Below are 14,240 nucleotides of genomic sequence, written 5' to 3' on the forward strand. Positions count from 1 at the left end.
AAAAACTGTATTCTACATGCTTTTCTGAACATGCACATATCTGAAATGTTTTTGTAGCTTGAAAACTTTCTGAGATATCAGCATTATAAGTCAGCATGTTATCACTGTGAAATCAGCCCATTCGACACTTGACAAAACTGAATATTTTGCTATTTTGAAGGCACTGTCTCTCTCTAAGCATGTTCTTGAGTAGGCCAGAAAAAATTCAGCATAAACTAGGTATTGGTGGAACCAAGTACAGCAAAGAACAATGTGGTAAGTCTTCATCTTAAAATTTTATGACAGTCTAAAAATAGCAATTTGTTAAATCTGTCAAAACGCGTCATTTTTGCACATTTTTAGATGCCGTTTTCTTAAAAACTACTGGGTATAATGCAATGAAAATTTGCATGTGAACTTAGTTTTTTATGTTCTTTCCAATGGTGTAATTAGTTTTTAGATATGTTGAATTTCAAAATTTAAGTGGTCCTACCTAACTATTGTCTTGCAACTGTAAACACATACACTACAGTGCTATTAATTCATAATGAATAATAGATTAAACAGTCAGACTGATTCACATGTACTTAACAGCATATGTTTTAATCATGAAAGATGATTATAAAGATGTTTGAATTTATGTATGTGTGTTTGTTCGTGTATACATTGTATAATGTGTTGCTTCTTAATGGGCTGGTTGGTTTACTGGCTTTAGTTGGTTGATGGTTGATTATTTCGATTTATTGGCTGCTGATTTGAATAATTTTTATCATAATTTTGGCATGCAACAAATAGCGGAATTCCCAATATAAAGCTTACAACAGCTCATGGAAACATGCTTTTCTTCAACAAATTCCTTGTGATTAACACCTTGTGGCTAACTATTTTGATGTTGTTTTAAATCAATACCATTGCTTAGATTTATTACATTCGTTTGAATTCTTCATATTGGATAGGTGAATGATACCTACCTCTCCCCTCTTTTTATATATATATGTTTTTATCTTTTTTATGTGATACATATAAAAAATTAACTCATTAACTTCAGAAAATTAACCCCCCTCCCCTTTATTTGTCATTGTCTTCTGAGGTCGGTACACAGAAGAGTCTTGAGATGGTCTCCAAACATTTCATTTGCTGAAGGTGTTTGGTTTATATGAACCTGAAAAATAGTTTGGGTACAATCAGTATTTTTTTTTAATATAGTTTTTATTGGATTTAGTATTGACACATTCGACTGTAACTGATTTTGATAAGTTGACAAAATACAACTGTGTCCATGTCCAGATTTCAGATTATATAGATACACCAATAAACTATATACCACTGACATTCATATGTGTATGTCATTATTCAGCGCTTAATGATAAAGAGACAGTATATTGAATTATAGTCTAAACTTGCAGATACTTCCAGTGTTCCGTGTTTCATGGCTGAGCCTGAGGCATTTTTACTTTATATATATTGACCAACTAGTGTATGGAACATGACATACAGACTTCACAAAAAGGTACGGACCATGTCAGGTGTGTGTTCATACAATGTTAAAAGAATCAAGAGATGATTCAAATTATGAAAGCTGCTCAAGTTATGGTCTTCCACTGATCTTTCATTGAATACACAAACGGCTGTTTCAGCCACACGTTCACCATGAACAGCATGAAAGCTGTGTTTGAAAAATCAGTGTTTTAGCCAACCAATTTGCAGTTATTCGGTGACTTGTATCGTAATGACAGCTGTGAACTTTCACTGCAAAAAAAGAGAGAGAGAAAAGAAAAGAAAAGAAAAAAATTGCAAGAAATGACCTCTTTTGAGTGGTGCTCATTACACTGGTGTCATACATGTGCCGAAAATGCAGCATCATTTCAACATCACCCCCCCCCCCCCACCCCCCCACCCCCACCCCGCCCCCCACCCCCCGCCCCACCGCCCCCCCTCCCCAAGAGAAGAAAATTGTGCAAGTTCCCCAAGAGGTCCGTAACTCTTTTTTTTTTGGTGAACCCAGTATGTCTGTAATCCAATCCCCGCAAACTAACCTGCAGTGCATGATGTGAGTAACAGCATGCCTCACAATGCTTCCTCACCAGCGGAGGAGTGCTTTGAGCTGGGTAGACTTACCTATAACGAAGACGATTACTACCACACCACTTTGTGGATGGAGGAGGCCCGGTCTCAGCTTGAAGCGAGCGAGAACACAACTGAAAGGCGGATTGAGCTGTTCGACTATTTGGCGTTTTCTTACTACCAGGTATTGTTTACAGCTTGGTGTTAATGCTTTGTTGAGTGAGTTCAGGATTCTTCGTTCATCAATTTGAAAATTTTCATATGTTTTTGCTAAGGGGTTTCTTTCTTTCTTTTTTTTTTTTCTTTTTCTTTTTTTTTCTTTTTCCTTCCATCTTTTTTTCTTTCTTGTTTTCCAATCCTTCTTTCGTTATCTTACTTGCTTTCTTCTTTCTTTGACTCTCTCTCTCTCTCTCTCTCTCTCTCTCTCTCTCTTTCTCTCTTTCCACATGCTTTATTATTTTCTGTAAAAAAGAATTCAGAAAGAGAAGTCATGCAGATCAGTAAGACAGTATATTTTTGTTTTTGTTTCTTTGTTTTTGTGCATGTACACAACACTGATGCAAGCAAGCGTAAAAAGCAAAAGCAAAATAGACAATTTTTCCCCTCTAAACATGAGTGAATTGGATGAAGGAATGAAAAACAAGAAAGAGACTTAGAGAGAGAGGAAGAAATATTCAGACGACGCTGAACATTCTCAGTTGACTCTCACAGTTGAATTTTGATACAGGAACTTTGCTCTGTCCATTTTGAGGCACAACAGACAATCACATTCACCTCAAATCAAATCATGTTGCTTGGACTTTGGTAGCTCAACTACTCACAAGGGGGCCATTTCATGATTCTTGTCATTTGTTCAAATTAGATAGCACAATCATTTTTTCATTTTTATGTTCTAGATGTTATTAACCCATTCCTAATCTCCCACCTCCCATTTTTTAACCTCCCTCCCATACTGCTATTTGTGCTTTACTCTCTTCCTTTCTGTGCGCTTGTTCCGGAGACTAACATTTTTACCCGACTGCTGGTTTTAAATCACAGCTGTACATTCATCTGTATGTTCCGTCTAGCCAAGAATGTGAACACTGCCCATCTTACTTTAACTGTGTCTTGGATCTGCATGATTACAAATAACCACTGTGCTGCAAGCATGATGACAAACTAGAACCCTCTTCACCTGCGTAGCACAAGCCTTCCCTGAACACACTGCTGGAGCATGTTGCCTTTCAGTCACATGCTAGGACCAAAGGAATATTACAAAGAGCTGTTCCCTTGGATGTGGCTGTGGCATGACACGTTTCCCTGCATGACAAGGCAAAAAGGAAAGCCGCGGACCCGTTCACACTGTGACTGTGCCGTGTATGCCAAACAGCGGCGGAGTGCTTTCTGTTGGGGCGGCTGTCGTACAACCAGAAGGATCACTACCACACCATCTTGTGGATGCAAGAGGCTCTGGACATTGACAAGGAGACCTATTCCACTCCTGAGAATCGCACAGTAGACAGGAGTGAAGTGCTCGATTACCTCTCTTACGCTATGGCTATGGTGAGTTCCCAAAGTTGAAGCTGGCTTTGTTGCCTTCCCTCCCCAAAAGAGGGACTGGAGAGGGAGAGGATGGGGGAATGACTAGGAAAGACTCCACACTTGCATCACATGTTTGAAGCTGACTCCCCCCACACCTTCAGCCCCCCTTTTTACTTTTTGCAGAAGCGTGTTCCAGTGAACATGAATTCCAAAGTTCTTCTATTTTCTACATAACAGTATTGGTCGGACTGTTGACATATTTTTACATTTCACCTGAACTGAAAAAGGAAGCATGTGAACATGCAAACTGTTCCTGAGTATGAAAGAAATATGAGTTTTAGCAGCTTTGTTCATGGTGGATGCTACATTGCAACTTCTATTGTAAATATGAAGGTATTCTGATAATGTCATCAGCTGCTGGAATGGACATGAAATTGAGGCAGCTGGTGAATTCCTTCAGTATTTCTATAACTTTCTCAGTTTGATTTTCTTTTGTTTTGATTTGAATATTATCTTTATCTCTCTTAGTATGAACACAATTGATTATATGAATCAGATGTCTTCAGAATTGGAATTTTATCTTTTTTGTCCTATCTTTTCGTTCCTTTCTGTCTTTCTTTCCTTTGTTTCTTCATTTTCTTTCTGTTTTTCATTCTCTCTGTCTCTCTCTCTCTCTTCCCAGCCTGACATTAAAACAGACTTTGTTCAACCTGTCATTCAAATGTATTCATAAAACATTAACAGTTTGGTATCTGATCGAGGATAGGCTCTATATAAGTGTATGTATCATCATCACATTTGTTGTCCCTCTCTCACTCTGTCATTCTTTGCTTCTCTGCTCTCTCTATCTCTGTGTTTTTCTCTGCCATCTCTTCCTAATGCCCTGTACCATCTCTTATCCTGTAAAATGTTACGAATGCTTTGACTGCAGTGTGTGTTGGTGTTTTCCAGCAAGGCCATGTGAAGCATGCCCTGACACTGACAAATGAGCTTCTGGAGCTGGGTAAGTGGGCATTTTTTGTGATCATGCATGTACAGCAACTTTTCCTAAGCACACCAGCATGCATCATGCATGACACAGTGCCTGACTGGGCAGTAAAATGATGTCTAGCACTGTAGTTGAGCTTGTTCAGGTGTTCTGCCTGCGTGAGATCTGGCCACCTGGAATAAGTTGCTATTGAAATAAAAGACTTGTTTTGATATAGCACAATGCACTGGAATGCAACGCTGTTCAAGAGATAAGGTGCTATAAAAAGCAACAACACTACAAGAAGAAATAAGCTGAACAAAAACAAAATTTGTTTTGATAAGAGATAAGCTGCTTTTGAAAAATAAGCAACAACTTGTTTTAATTCAACACATTGCACTTGAATGACACACAGTTCAACATAACACAGTATATGATACTTTGGTTAGGTCTATGATCTAGAGTCCGACCAGCTGCCAAGGCAAAGTGGTTATTATTATCACGGACTGACAGCTGGCATGACATGGGTTCAAGCCCCATTAGAGGTGGGTTTATTGGGCCCATGACCAGTTCCTACCCAATGTTTAGCGTCCTTTGGGCTCAGATGGGAAGACTGGGACCACAGTCAAGTGTCATCCACTTCACTGATGTGTCTTTGGGAGTGTTAGTTGAATTTTCTTACCAGCACTGCAGGTATTTGTATCTCTCAGCCTGGTTGATGCTGAGATATATTGTGAGAGCTTTGCGGAGAGAGTAGAAACCTAAATTGACCCCCATAGCAGTATCGCCATCACCACCATCATCATTTATAATCAATGAAACACAGATAACAAAACGACTGGAATTCTGGGGCACAAAAATAAAAAGATCTATTTGCCCAGGATCCAGGCATTGAGATAGGCCGGTGGTGGCCATTTTTCAAATCAGTATCCATATCAGTAGCTCAAGTGTCAGTATCAGTGACTGCGTTGGGACAAACCATATACGATACACCACATCTGTTAAGCAGATGCCTGAATAGCAGTGTAACCCAACGCGCTTAGTCAGGCCTTGAGAGAGGAAAAGAAAAGAAAAAAAAAGAAGATGAAAAAAAGATCAGTCAATAAATAAATAATTTAAAATAAACCAACAACAACAACAACAACAAAAAAGCAACACCAGTTGATTCTGAACACTCTTTCATGGTGAGTGCATTCATGTATGAACCAGATGTTGAGAGGAGGTAAGACCACTCAGCTTATCATAATACTTGTGCTTGGTGAACATATTCTTGATCCACACATTAAACATTAAAGAAGTGCTGTTACTTTAAGTGAGACAAAAGCATATGTGTGTGTGACTTTTCCCCATGATGTCAACCATAATAAATGCAGAGATCAGAGTAAATGATATAATATGAATATTTTCCTCTTCTGCTGTTGCTTCTTCTTCTGCATTTGTGGGCAGCATCTCCCATTTTCACTCGTATAGACAAGTGGGCGTTTATGTGGATGACTGTTTTTAACCCACAATGTAGGCAGCCATACTCTGTTTTCAGGGGTGTGCATGTTGGGTAGGTTCATTTTTGCATAACCCACCAATCACTGACATGGATTACAGGATCTTTAACATGTGTTTCCGATCTTCTGCCTGCATATACGCGCGATGGAAGTTCAGGCACAAGCATGCCTGCACACATGTTAACCTGTGACATTGGAAAAATCTCTACCCTTTAGCACCAGGTGCACCAAAACCAGGGATCGAAATCGGGAAATTTGGATCAGAATCCACCACTCCAACCATTTGGCCACCACACCCATCTATATGAAATTTTGGTATCATTCTATAATGTTCTCATGAAGTGTTGAGATCAAGATTCAGCTTTGAAATTCAGATTTTTTTTCTTTTTCTTTAATGTGATTTCTGTCTTTTGAAAAATATTCTGAGTAGTACTTTTCCTTGAAATGCCGTCAGCTTTGTTGTTGTCTTAGTAAACACCTTTTCGGGCATCTATTAACAGCTGATTCTTCTTCTTCATCAGTGGGCTGCGACTCCTGCGTTCACTTGTATGTACACGAATGGGCTTTTATGTGTAGGACCGTTTTTTACCCCACCATGTAGGCAACCATACTCCGTTTTTGGGAGTATGCATACTGGGTAGGTTCTTGTTTCCATAACCCACAGAACACTGACATGGATTACAGGATTTTTAATGTGCATATTTGATCTTCTGCTTGTGTTTACACACAAAGAGGGCACAAGCAGGTCTGCACATATGTTGACCTGGGAGATCAGAAAAATCTCCAGCCTTTATCCACCAGGCGCCATTACCAAGATTCAGACTCGAGACCCTCAGATTGAAAGTCCAATGCTTTAACCACTCAGCTGTTGCACCTGTCAACAGTTGATAACAATGTATTGAACCTGAAATATTCATATTCATTTTTTTTTCTCTCTCTCATTGTTTCCCCCCTACAGACCCTGGCCATCAGCGTGCCTTTAATAACAAGCGCTACTTTGAGGACATGCTTACCCGGCAAGGCGAGAGTCCCTCAGGTTCATCGGAGCGGCCCGCAGTGAAGCGCAGTGTGGACAGCTATCGCCAGTCCTCAGAATTCCAGACATATGAGGCGTTGTGCAGGGGGGAAAATACCCAGGTAGGTGGGCTGCGATGTCAGCAGTTGGGCCTTGTGTTGTTTTTTGTAGTTGTTGTTGCTGCTGCCCCATCATCTGCAGTGGCACATAGTCCCACACCGCTTACTCAGAGTTTTTTTTTCTTTTACAGCTTCTGATTCTTGGCTCTGTTCCCACTCCTACACCTGTTCGCGTTTCTGTGTGTGTGTGTGTGGCTTGTTTCTTTACATGCAGTAGCAAAATTAGGATGAGGGTTTAATCTATTATATTTTATACCTATTATATCTGTGGTTCTCAGAGGTACAGATGCGGCATGCATGTTTGGCATAATGAAACCCAAATGGAACTTTTCCACAGCATGTAGCTAGGTATGCATACTTTTCTTTTTTAAGTGCCATGTTTATGAATATTGTGACCAACAGATTTTTAGAATAATGAATATTTGGAAATAAAATTAGGATGAGGAGCAGATTCTAGAAATTCAGTATTGCACTTGTCCACATACACACCCTCTCAGAGACACGAAACAAGGTAAGACAATAATATTTTTAACAATAATTTTATTCATTTGTGAGGATTTATAAAAACAAACAAACAAACAAAAAGAATAAATAGATAAAGAGTTTAAAATTATTTTTGTAGGGACTTGAGAAATATAATGAAACTGTAAGATTAGTTTTTGTGTGCAGAAAATCAAGGATGAGCACAAGCTGAGGTGTCAGTATGTTTCCAACAATGATCCTTTGCTGATGATCCAGCCACTGAAAGAGGAGGAGATGCACCTTGACCCCTGGATTGTTGTCTACCACGATGTTCTCAGTGAGAAAGAAATGGCAGACATCAAAATGCTGGCCACACCCAGGGTAATATCGCATTTTTTTTCTGTTCTCATTGGGTTTTTCTTTTCTTTTCTTTTTTTTTCTTTTTTTTTTTTTTTTTCGTTTGTCTGGTTTTACATTAGAGTCAGAAGTAGCGTTCGTCCAAGTTGTAACCCATTTAGCTGTCCATTTAAAACATCATCCAACTGGCACAGGTTAGTTATCAGCAATTTAGCTTGTTTACTGTGTTATTTTATCCACCCATCCTTAAGATTCTTTTTTTTTTTTTGTAAAGGGGGGGGGGGGGGGGGGGGGCATAATTGAGAGTATTTCACAATTTTCAAAAACAAGGACATGCAGTAGAGTAATATCCCTGATTCCATCAAGAAGATTATGTTGGAATTAAGCAGGCACTGGGTCTCATACAGAAGAAGACTGGCCCTCTGAAGTCTACCACAAGCAATGTAATCCAGGATAGGGCACAGCACTATGTTTTACGCTTGAGAAAACATGAATTCTGAAGACGCCCTGTACACCATGTAGTGCCTACCTGTGTTAGATGAACTCAACAGAGAACCCACCCTTGAAGAACTCACTGAGTGAGTTGTATGATGTCTTATGCCTCTGTTGGAGAGAAGGTGAAGTGCCACAAGACATGAGAGATGCCAACATCATCACCTTACACAAAAAAACAAAGGCGACAGGAGGAATTGCAACAACTATCTTGGCATTTAGTGATTTACCCCCCTCAGGACAGTCAGGAAGCTCTTCACTTGAGTCGCACTGAAGAGGCTCCAAGTTCTTGCGGAGAGAGTTTGTCCAGAATTACAGACCAGATTCCATGGCAACATGACCTCTTCAGACAACTGCAGGAGAAATGCTGGGAACAGTGCCCTCATAGATCTCACAAATACCTTTGACCTCATCAGCAGGGAGGCCTCTTCAGAATTCTCCCCAAGATTGGATGCCCACCAAGCTCCTTAGTATCATCAGATCTTTGCATGAAAGGCATTTTGGTCTTTGATGGCTTAACATCAGGCACTTTTGACGTCCGAAGGGCTTTGTCCTCACTCACATACTGTTCGCTATCTTCTTCCCAGTCCTTATGAATCCTGCCTTCAGATCTTCCACAGAGGGGGCATTTACCTTCACACCAGGCCAGATGGAATGCTCTTCAGTTTCTCCAGACTAAAACCAGACAGACCAGCATCAGATATCATCTGCACCAAGTGTGGGACTGCTATTCCTGAATAGGCTTGTCAAGCCATGACTGACGCTGTGCCTGAAACATCAACCAGAGCACAACTTTTTGGTCTCCCGAGACTGAAGGATGCCTACTGATATCCCAGAAAAAAACTGTTTTGTAATTTGATTATAGACAGTCCAGGTGCTTATTGCTTCTGTTACGTTTAAAAATGAATCTGTAATTGTGTCAACGTGAATAGATCTATTTGGAAGAAAGAAAATCTTCAGCTCAACACATACAGTCACACAGATGCACACAGGCAATCCCCCCCACACACACTGACACACACACACACACGCACGCGCGCGCTGGATTCCATGTGCACAGTTTTATGAGTGGTACACTTTCTTTTTTTTCTTTTTTTTTGGTCAGCTGAATCGGGCCACTGTTCAAAATTCAGTTACTGGACAACTTGAAACAGCAAGCTACAGGATCAGCAAAAGGTCAGTAGCTATTTATATCTGTGTGTGTGTGGTGAGGCAGGGGATGGGGGAGGGGTGTCTGTGTGTGTCTGAATATGAGTGAGTGTGTGTATGACAGTGAGTGAGTGAGTGAGTGTGTATGTTTGGGTGTGTATGAAACTGTGTGTCCAAGTGAGTGTGTATGTACGCAAGAAAGTGGATGGAAGTGTGGACATCTGTCAGCATTTATTTATGGGAACAGTGATGTTGAAGAAGATTGACTGTCTTAACTGTAAAGATGTCTTGCTTGATCTTGAATCAAAGGACCTCCATCCCCACTCTTGACACCCCCTCCAACCCCACCCCCACCCCCCACCCCCCCCCAAAAAAAAGAGAACTTACATAATTGCAGCAACGTCAAACTTTGATTAGAGTCAGCCATGCAGAAAGTGAAATGGAAGTTTTGACAAAGAAAAAATTGAAAACAAGAGTGCTGTATGTGAGACAGTGACTCCTGTCTGTTTTTTCCTCCAATGTCAATGGAGGGGTGGGACAGGCGTGGGGGATGGATGGGGATCAGGAAGTACTTTCCCTTGTTTTAGTAGGGAATGTAGTGACACTTTTTCAAAAAACAAAACTTGAATATTCAGAAATAAAGCAAACTGACTTTGGGAGGGAGAGAAGAAAGAGACCGAGGATTTTTTTTTTCAGTGCTTGGCTGAAGGGCAGTGACCATCCCACCATTGCCAAGGTCAACCAGAAAATTCAGGCCATCACTGGTTTAGAATTGGAAACAGCCGAGGAATTACAGGTGGGTGCTTTTCTGTGTCTGCAGAGGGAAAAATTGATTTGCTTGCTGCCTCTCTCTTTCTCTCTGTCTGTCTGTCTCTCCCTCTCTCTGCCCCATCTCTCTCTCTCTCTCCCTCTCTCTCTCTACAGATATATATATATAGATATAGATATATACACACACATATCACCCACTTTAACACACATACACACACACATTAATGCATTCATGATGTGCATTAATGCTCATAAAGAAATTAAAAAGTGTGCCATCAATGCATAAGATAAAGATGTTATTTACAGACCACAAAATTATATTTTGTATACTGTTCTGAATATTGTTCTTGGTGTGTGCAGATTGCAAATTATGGACTTGGTGGTCAGTATGAGCCTCACTTCGACTTTGCCAGGGTAAGACATTGAATGTGATCATATAATGGGGTAATTACACCATGGTAGTTGTCAGTCACGGAAGTGGTGAAAGTATTCAAGAATTCAGGCATCTGACAACACATGGTGAGGTGCCTAGAAAGTGAGAGTATCAGAGCACACAGGGTCGAATCCTACTGTTACCAGTATTTTCTCCTCATGTACTAGACCTTGTGTGGTTTGGATGTCAGTCTTTTGGATGAGACGATAAACTGAGACCCTGTGTTTTAGCATGCACTTAGCGCACCTAAAAGAGCCCTGGGCAACAGAAAGGTTGTCCCTGGTGAAATTCAGTATAAAAAAAACAATAATAAAAAACAAGAAGATTAATTAAATTTCAAAAATTCACTTAAGTAGGAAAACAAATACACTTGCAGGCAGAAAAAAAGAAAAAAAAAGAAAAAAAAAAACGGGTGGCGCTGCACTAGAGAGAGCAGTCCAAATTTCAATCATAGATATTGGTTGTGATAGAAGATTTAAACAATACAATACAGTACAATGAAATACATTTCAATACTTTCTTCATTTCACTGGCTAGCTTCAGGTGGGAATATAGTATTGGCTGGATTTTGGTATTGAGTTTCCAAAGGCACATCTGAAAAATAAAACTTTTTCTCATTTCTTGTCACCAGAAATTCATCATCTGCTCTTTCATATCTCTGTGTTTTGTCTTTCGTTTTGCAGTGAAGATGATGACAGTTAAGATACTGTTGTCTACTTATTGTATTTAATGAAATCAAAAAGGGTGTAGGAGTGGTGGATTTTTAATAATGATTGTGGAAAATGTGAGTCTGGATTTGTTCCTATCTTTTTTTCTTTATTTTTTTTTCTTTACCTGTGTGGAAGCTGGTCAGAAGAAGTGAATAACAGAAGAGAATATCACAGTTGTGGAGGAACATGGAAGGAGGAATGTTTCAGAATGGTTAAGACACATATTTGCCAATACAGTGTCCATTAGAGTCTGGGTTTAAATCCTGCTGTCACCTATTCTCCCTTGTTTGACTGGAAAATCAAACTGAGCATCTGGTCATTCGGATGAGATGATAAATTGAAGTCCTCTATGCAGCACACACATGGCACACTGAAAAAGAACCCAAGGCAGCATAAGTGTTGTCCTCTGGCAAAATACGAAAAAAGAAATCCACTCAAGGCCTGACTAATTGCATTGGGTTATGCTGATGGTCAGGCATCTGCTTAGCAGTTGTGGTGTAGAGTATATATGGATTTATCTGAATGCAGTGATGCCTGAAACTGGTATGGAGTTGTGCACCCTTTTAGCAGAGAAAGTTGCTGTACTTGTTTATCTGTCACTTCTGCTATCATGTGTATACTTTATTGAATATCTTTATAATTTTCCTTCTAAAAGAGTGTATAGTATGTGTTTGCATACACGTCATTTGCATAAGTGTGTAATAAATGTGGGTGGGTGTGTGTTACATTGAAAGTAACAAGAAATTTCCCATCATTTTTTCTCTCAGAATAGGAAATGTAAATTGTTTGAAATGCAAATTGGTAACCACACATAAGTGTGTGATATGTGTATGTGTTACAGTGAAAGTTATGTTGTGTTTTACAATGAGAGTTAGGAAATTAAAGAAATTTCCCATCAATTTTTTCTTTCAGGATAGGAAAAGTACATTGTTTGAAATGCAAATGGGAAACCGCATTGCCACATTTCTGATTTATGTAAGTTACTTCTCTAACATGGTTTGGATCTTGACCAAGTCATTGCTATTCCAGAGAAGTACTTTGGGCATGCTGCTTGGCCAAAAGAAAAATGCATGAACAACTTCAGGTGAATGTAGCAGCAGTGGAAAATTGCAAGTCCTCACTGGAGATGACATTTTACAAAGGCTTCCCCCTTTGATGAAACAGGACATGCACACCCACACACTGATGCATAAAGCTGATGTGAAAGTATCCTGGTGATGAGATACCTGGTTGGGAAAAATAATGAAAATGAATACAAGAATGAAGACAGGACAAGACCAGCATTCATTCACTCCAGAAACAGTTTCTGTTACCGGATGAAATGTGGCATTGATCAAACCAGAAACAGATGAATGAACCCCCTTGCCATTTGATTTTTTTTATTTTTGTCTCTCTCTTCCCCTCTGGCCCTTAACGTTGTTCATGAAGCAATTGATTCCTTGCTTTACTTTAAACGTCTACCCGGTGTTTCTTGGATTTTTTCTCCTAGGAAAATGGAGAAAAGAAGTTTTGTTCATGCATTTTGTTCTGTTGGTCAGATTATCTGTAGTATCTGCTCAGTATCACTACCCAGCCTGTGTATTTCTCTGTTTGTGTTGACTCTTGTCTCTTTGCCTATCAATAGAAAGAAGAAACAGAAGCCTTCAAGTCGCTTGGAACAGGCAACAGGATAGCTACCTTTTTGGCCTATGTAAGTGTGTACTCTTGTCCAACAGACAGCACCGAATGCATGTTTATTCCATTCTTTACACTTTTGCTTATTGGTGATGAGAAATTTGGTTGTGGCATGAGAAATACTTTTTTTTTCCAAGAATGATGTTTATTACTGTCAAAAGAATTCTGAATGTTTGATCACTATTTTCTTTCTCTTTTCATTTTTTAAAAAACCATTTTTTTTATTATCAGCAACAACAAAAAATTAAGTAAATGAATTAATGTAATAGATATGCCATACCACAACAGATAGACAAGTTCATGTGGAATAAACCTGCATTTAGTTTGGTGGCTGTCTACCAGGAGACAAGTCTTCCCTGATGTGTGCGCTGTTGTGTGCTTGGGGGACAAATCATGTGCATGACACGAGGACGACAAGTTAATCAAAGAACTTCCACCCCTGAAGTTGTTTCCTTCTGATGTCCCAGGTCAACAAACATCCAGACCCACTAATGCCTAAATCCCCATTGTGTGTATACACGCAAGCAGAAGATCAGTTCATCACGATCTTGAACATGCATATTTGGTCTTCTACATGTGTGCATACAACAGGGATTAATTAAGGCACCAGCAGGTCTGCACATACATTTCCCAGCAAGATTGGAGAAATTTCCACCCATTATTGATTAACTGGGTTCTGATTTTGGGATTGATCCCTCGGATTGAAAGTACAAAATTCTAGCCTCTCAGCTGTTGAGCTTGTTAAACAACTAAAATACCAACTTATTTGATGAGAAAATAAAAACATAATCCAAAGTTTTGAATGTTTTTAGTAATACAATTCACCCAAGCAAAAAAAGTTTGATTAGCTGAAAAGAACATGTATATTCTTAATATGTAGATGTTAAATGTGAAAGTTTTTACATGTGTTATATGCATGGTGCAAGTACATTGTGCATTACCTAACATATTGGCATTATGCATGAATACTAACATGACTGCTAAGATTGCTCCTGCAACCCAGCCATGGTGTTTACATTACAGTGCCA

At 39.5% G+C, this 14,240-nt stretch overlaps 1 protein-coding gene across 3 annotated transcripts in view; it reads left to right on the forward strand.

Annotated features, from left to right (window-relative positions):
• The window catches only part of LOC143287698 (prolyl 4-hydroxylase subunit alpha-1-like), a 35,236-nt gene that overhangs the window by 13,358 nt on the left and 7,638 nt on the right, over positions 1-14,240 (forward strand). The window contains exons 4-11 of one of the 3 annotated variants that reach the window (XM_076595931.1): positions 2,067-2,227; positions 4,516-4,567; positions 6,989-7,167; positions 7,834-8,007; positions 9,581-9,651; positions 10,321-10,420; positions 10,756-10,809; positions 13,163-13,228. In XM_076595931.1, coding sequence (XP_076452046.1) covers positions 2,067-2,227; positions 4,516-4,567; positions 6,989-7,167; positions 7,834-8,007; positions 9,581-9,651; positions 10,321-10,420; positions 10,756-10,809; positions 13,163-13,228 — 857 coding nt within the window. Of the gene's footprint in view, positions 1-2,066; positions 2,228-3,412; positions 3,586-4,515; positions 4,568-6,988; positions 7,168-7,833; positions 8,008-9,580; positions 9,652-10,320; positions 10,421-10,755; positions 10,810-12,450; positions 12,514-13,162; positions 13,229-14,240 lie in introns of all 3 variants that reach the window. The other 2 variants (XM_076595923.1, XM_076595914.1) reach the window with 2 other exon arrangements.

The sequence above is a fragment of the Babylonia areolata genome, chromosome 1, assembly GCF_041734735.1.
Source record: "Babylonia areolata isolate BAREFJ2019XMU chromosome 1, ASM4173473v1, whole genome shotgun sequence".
Lineage (NCBI taxonomy): Eukaryota > Metazoa > Mollusca > Gastropoda > Neogastropoda > Buccinidae > Babylonia > Babylonia areolata.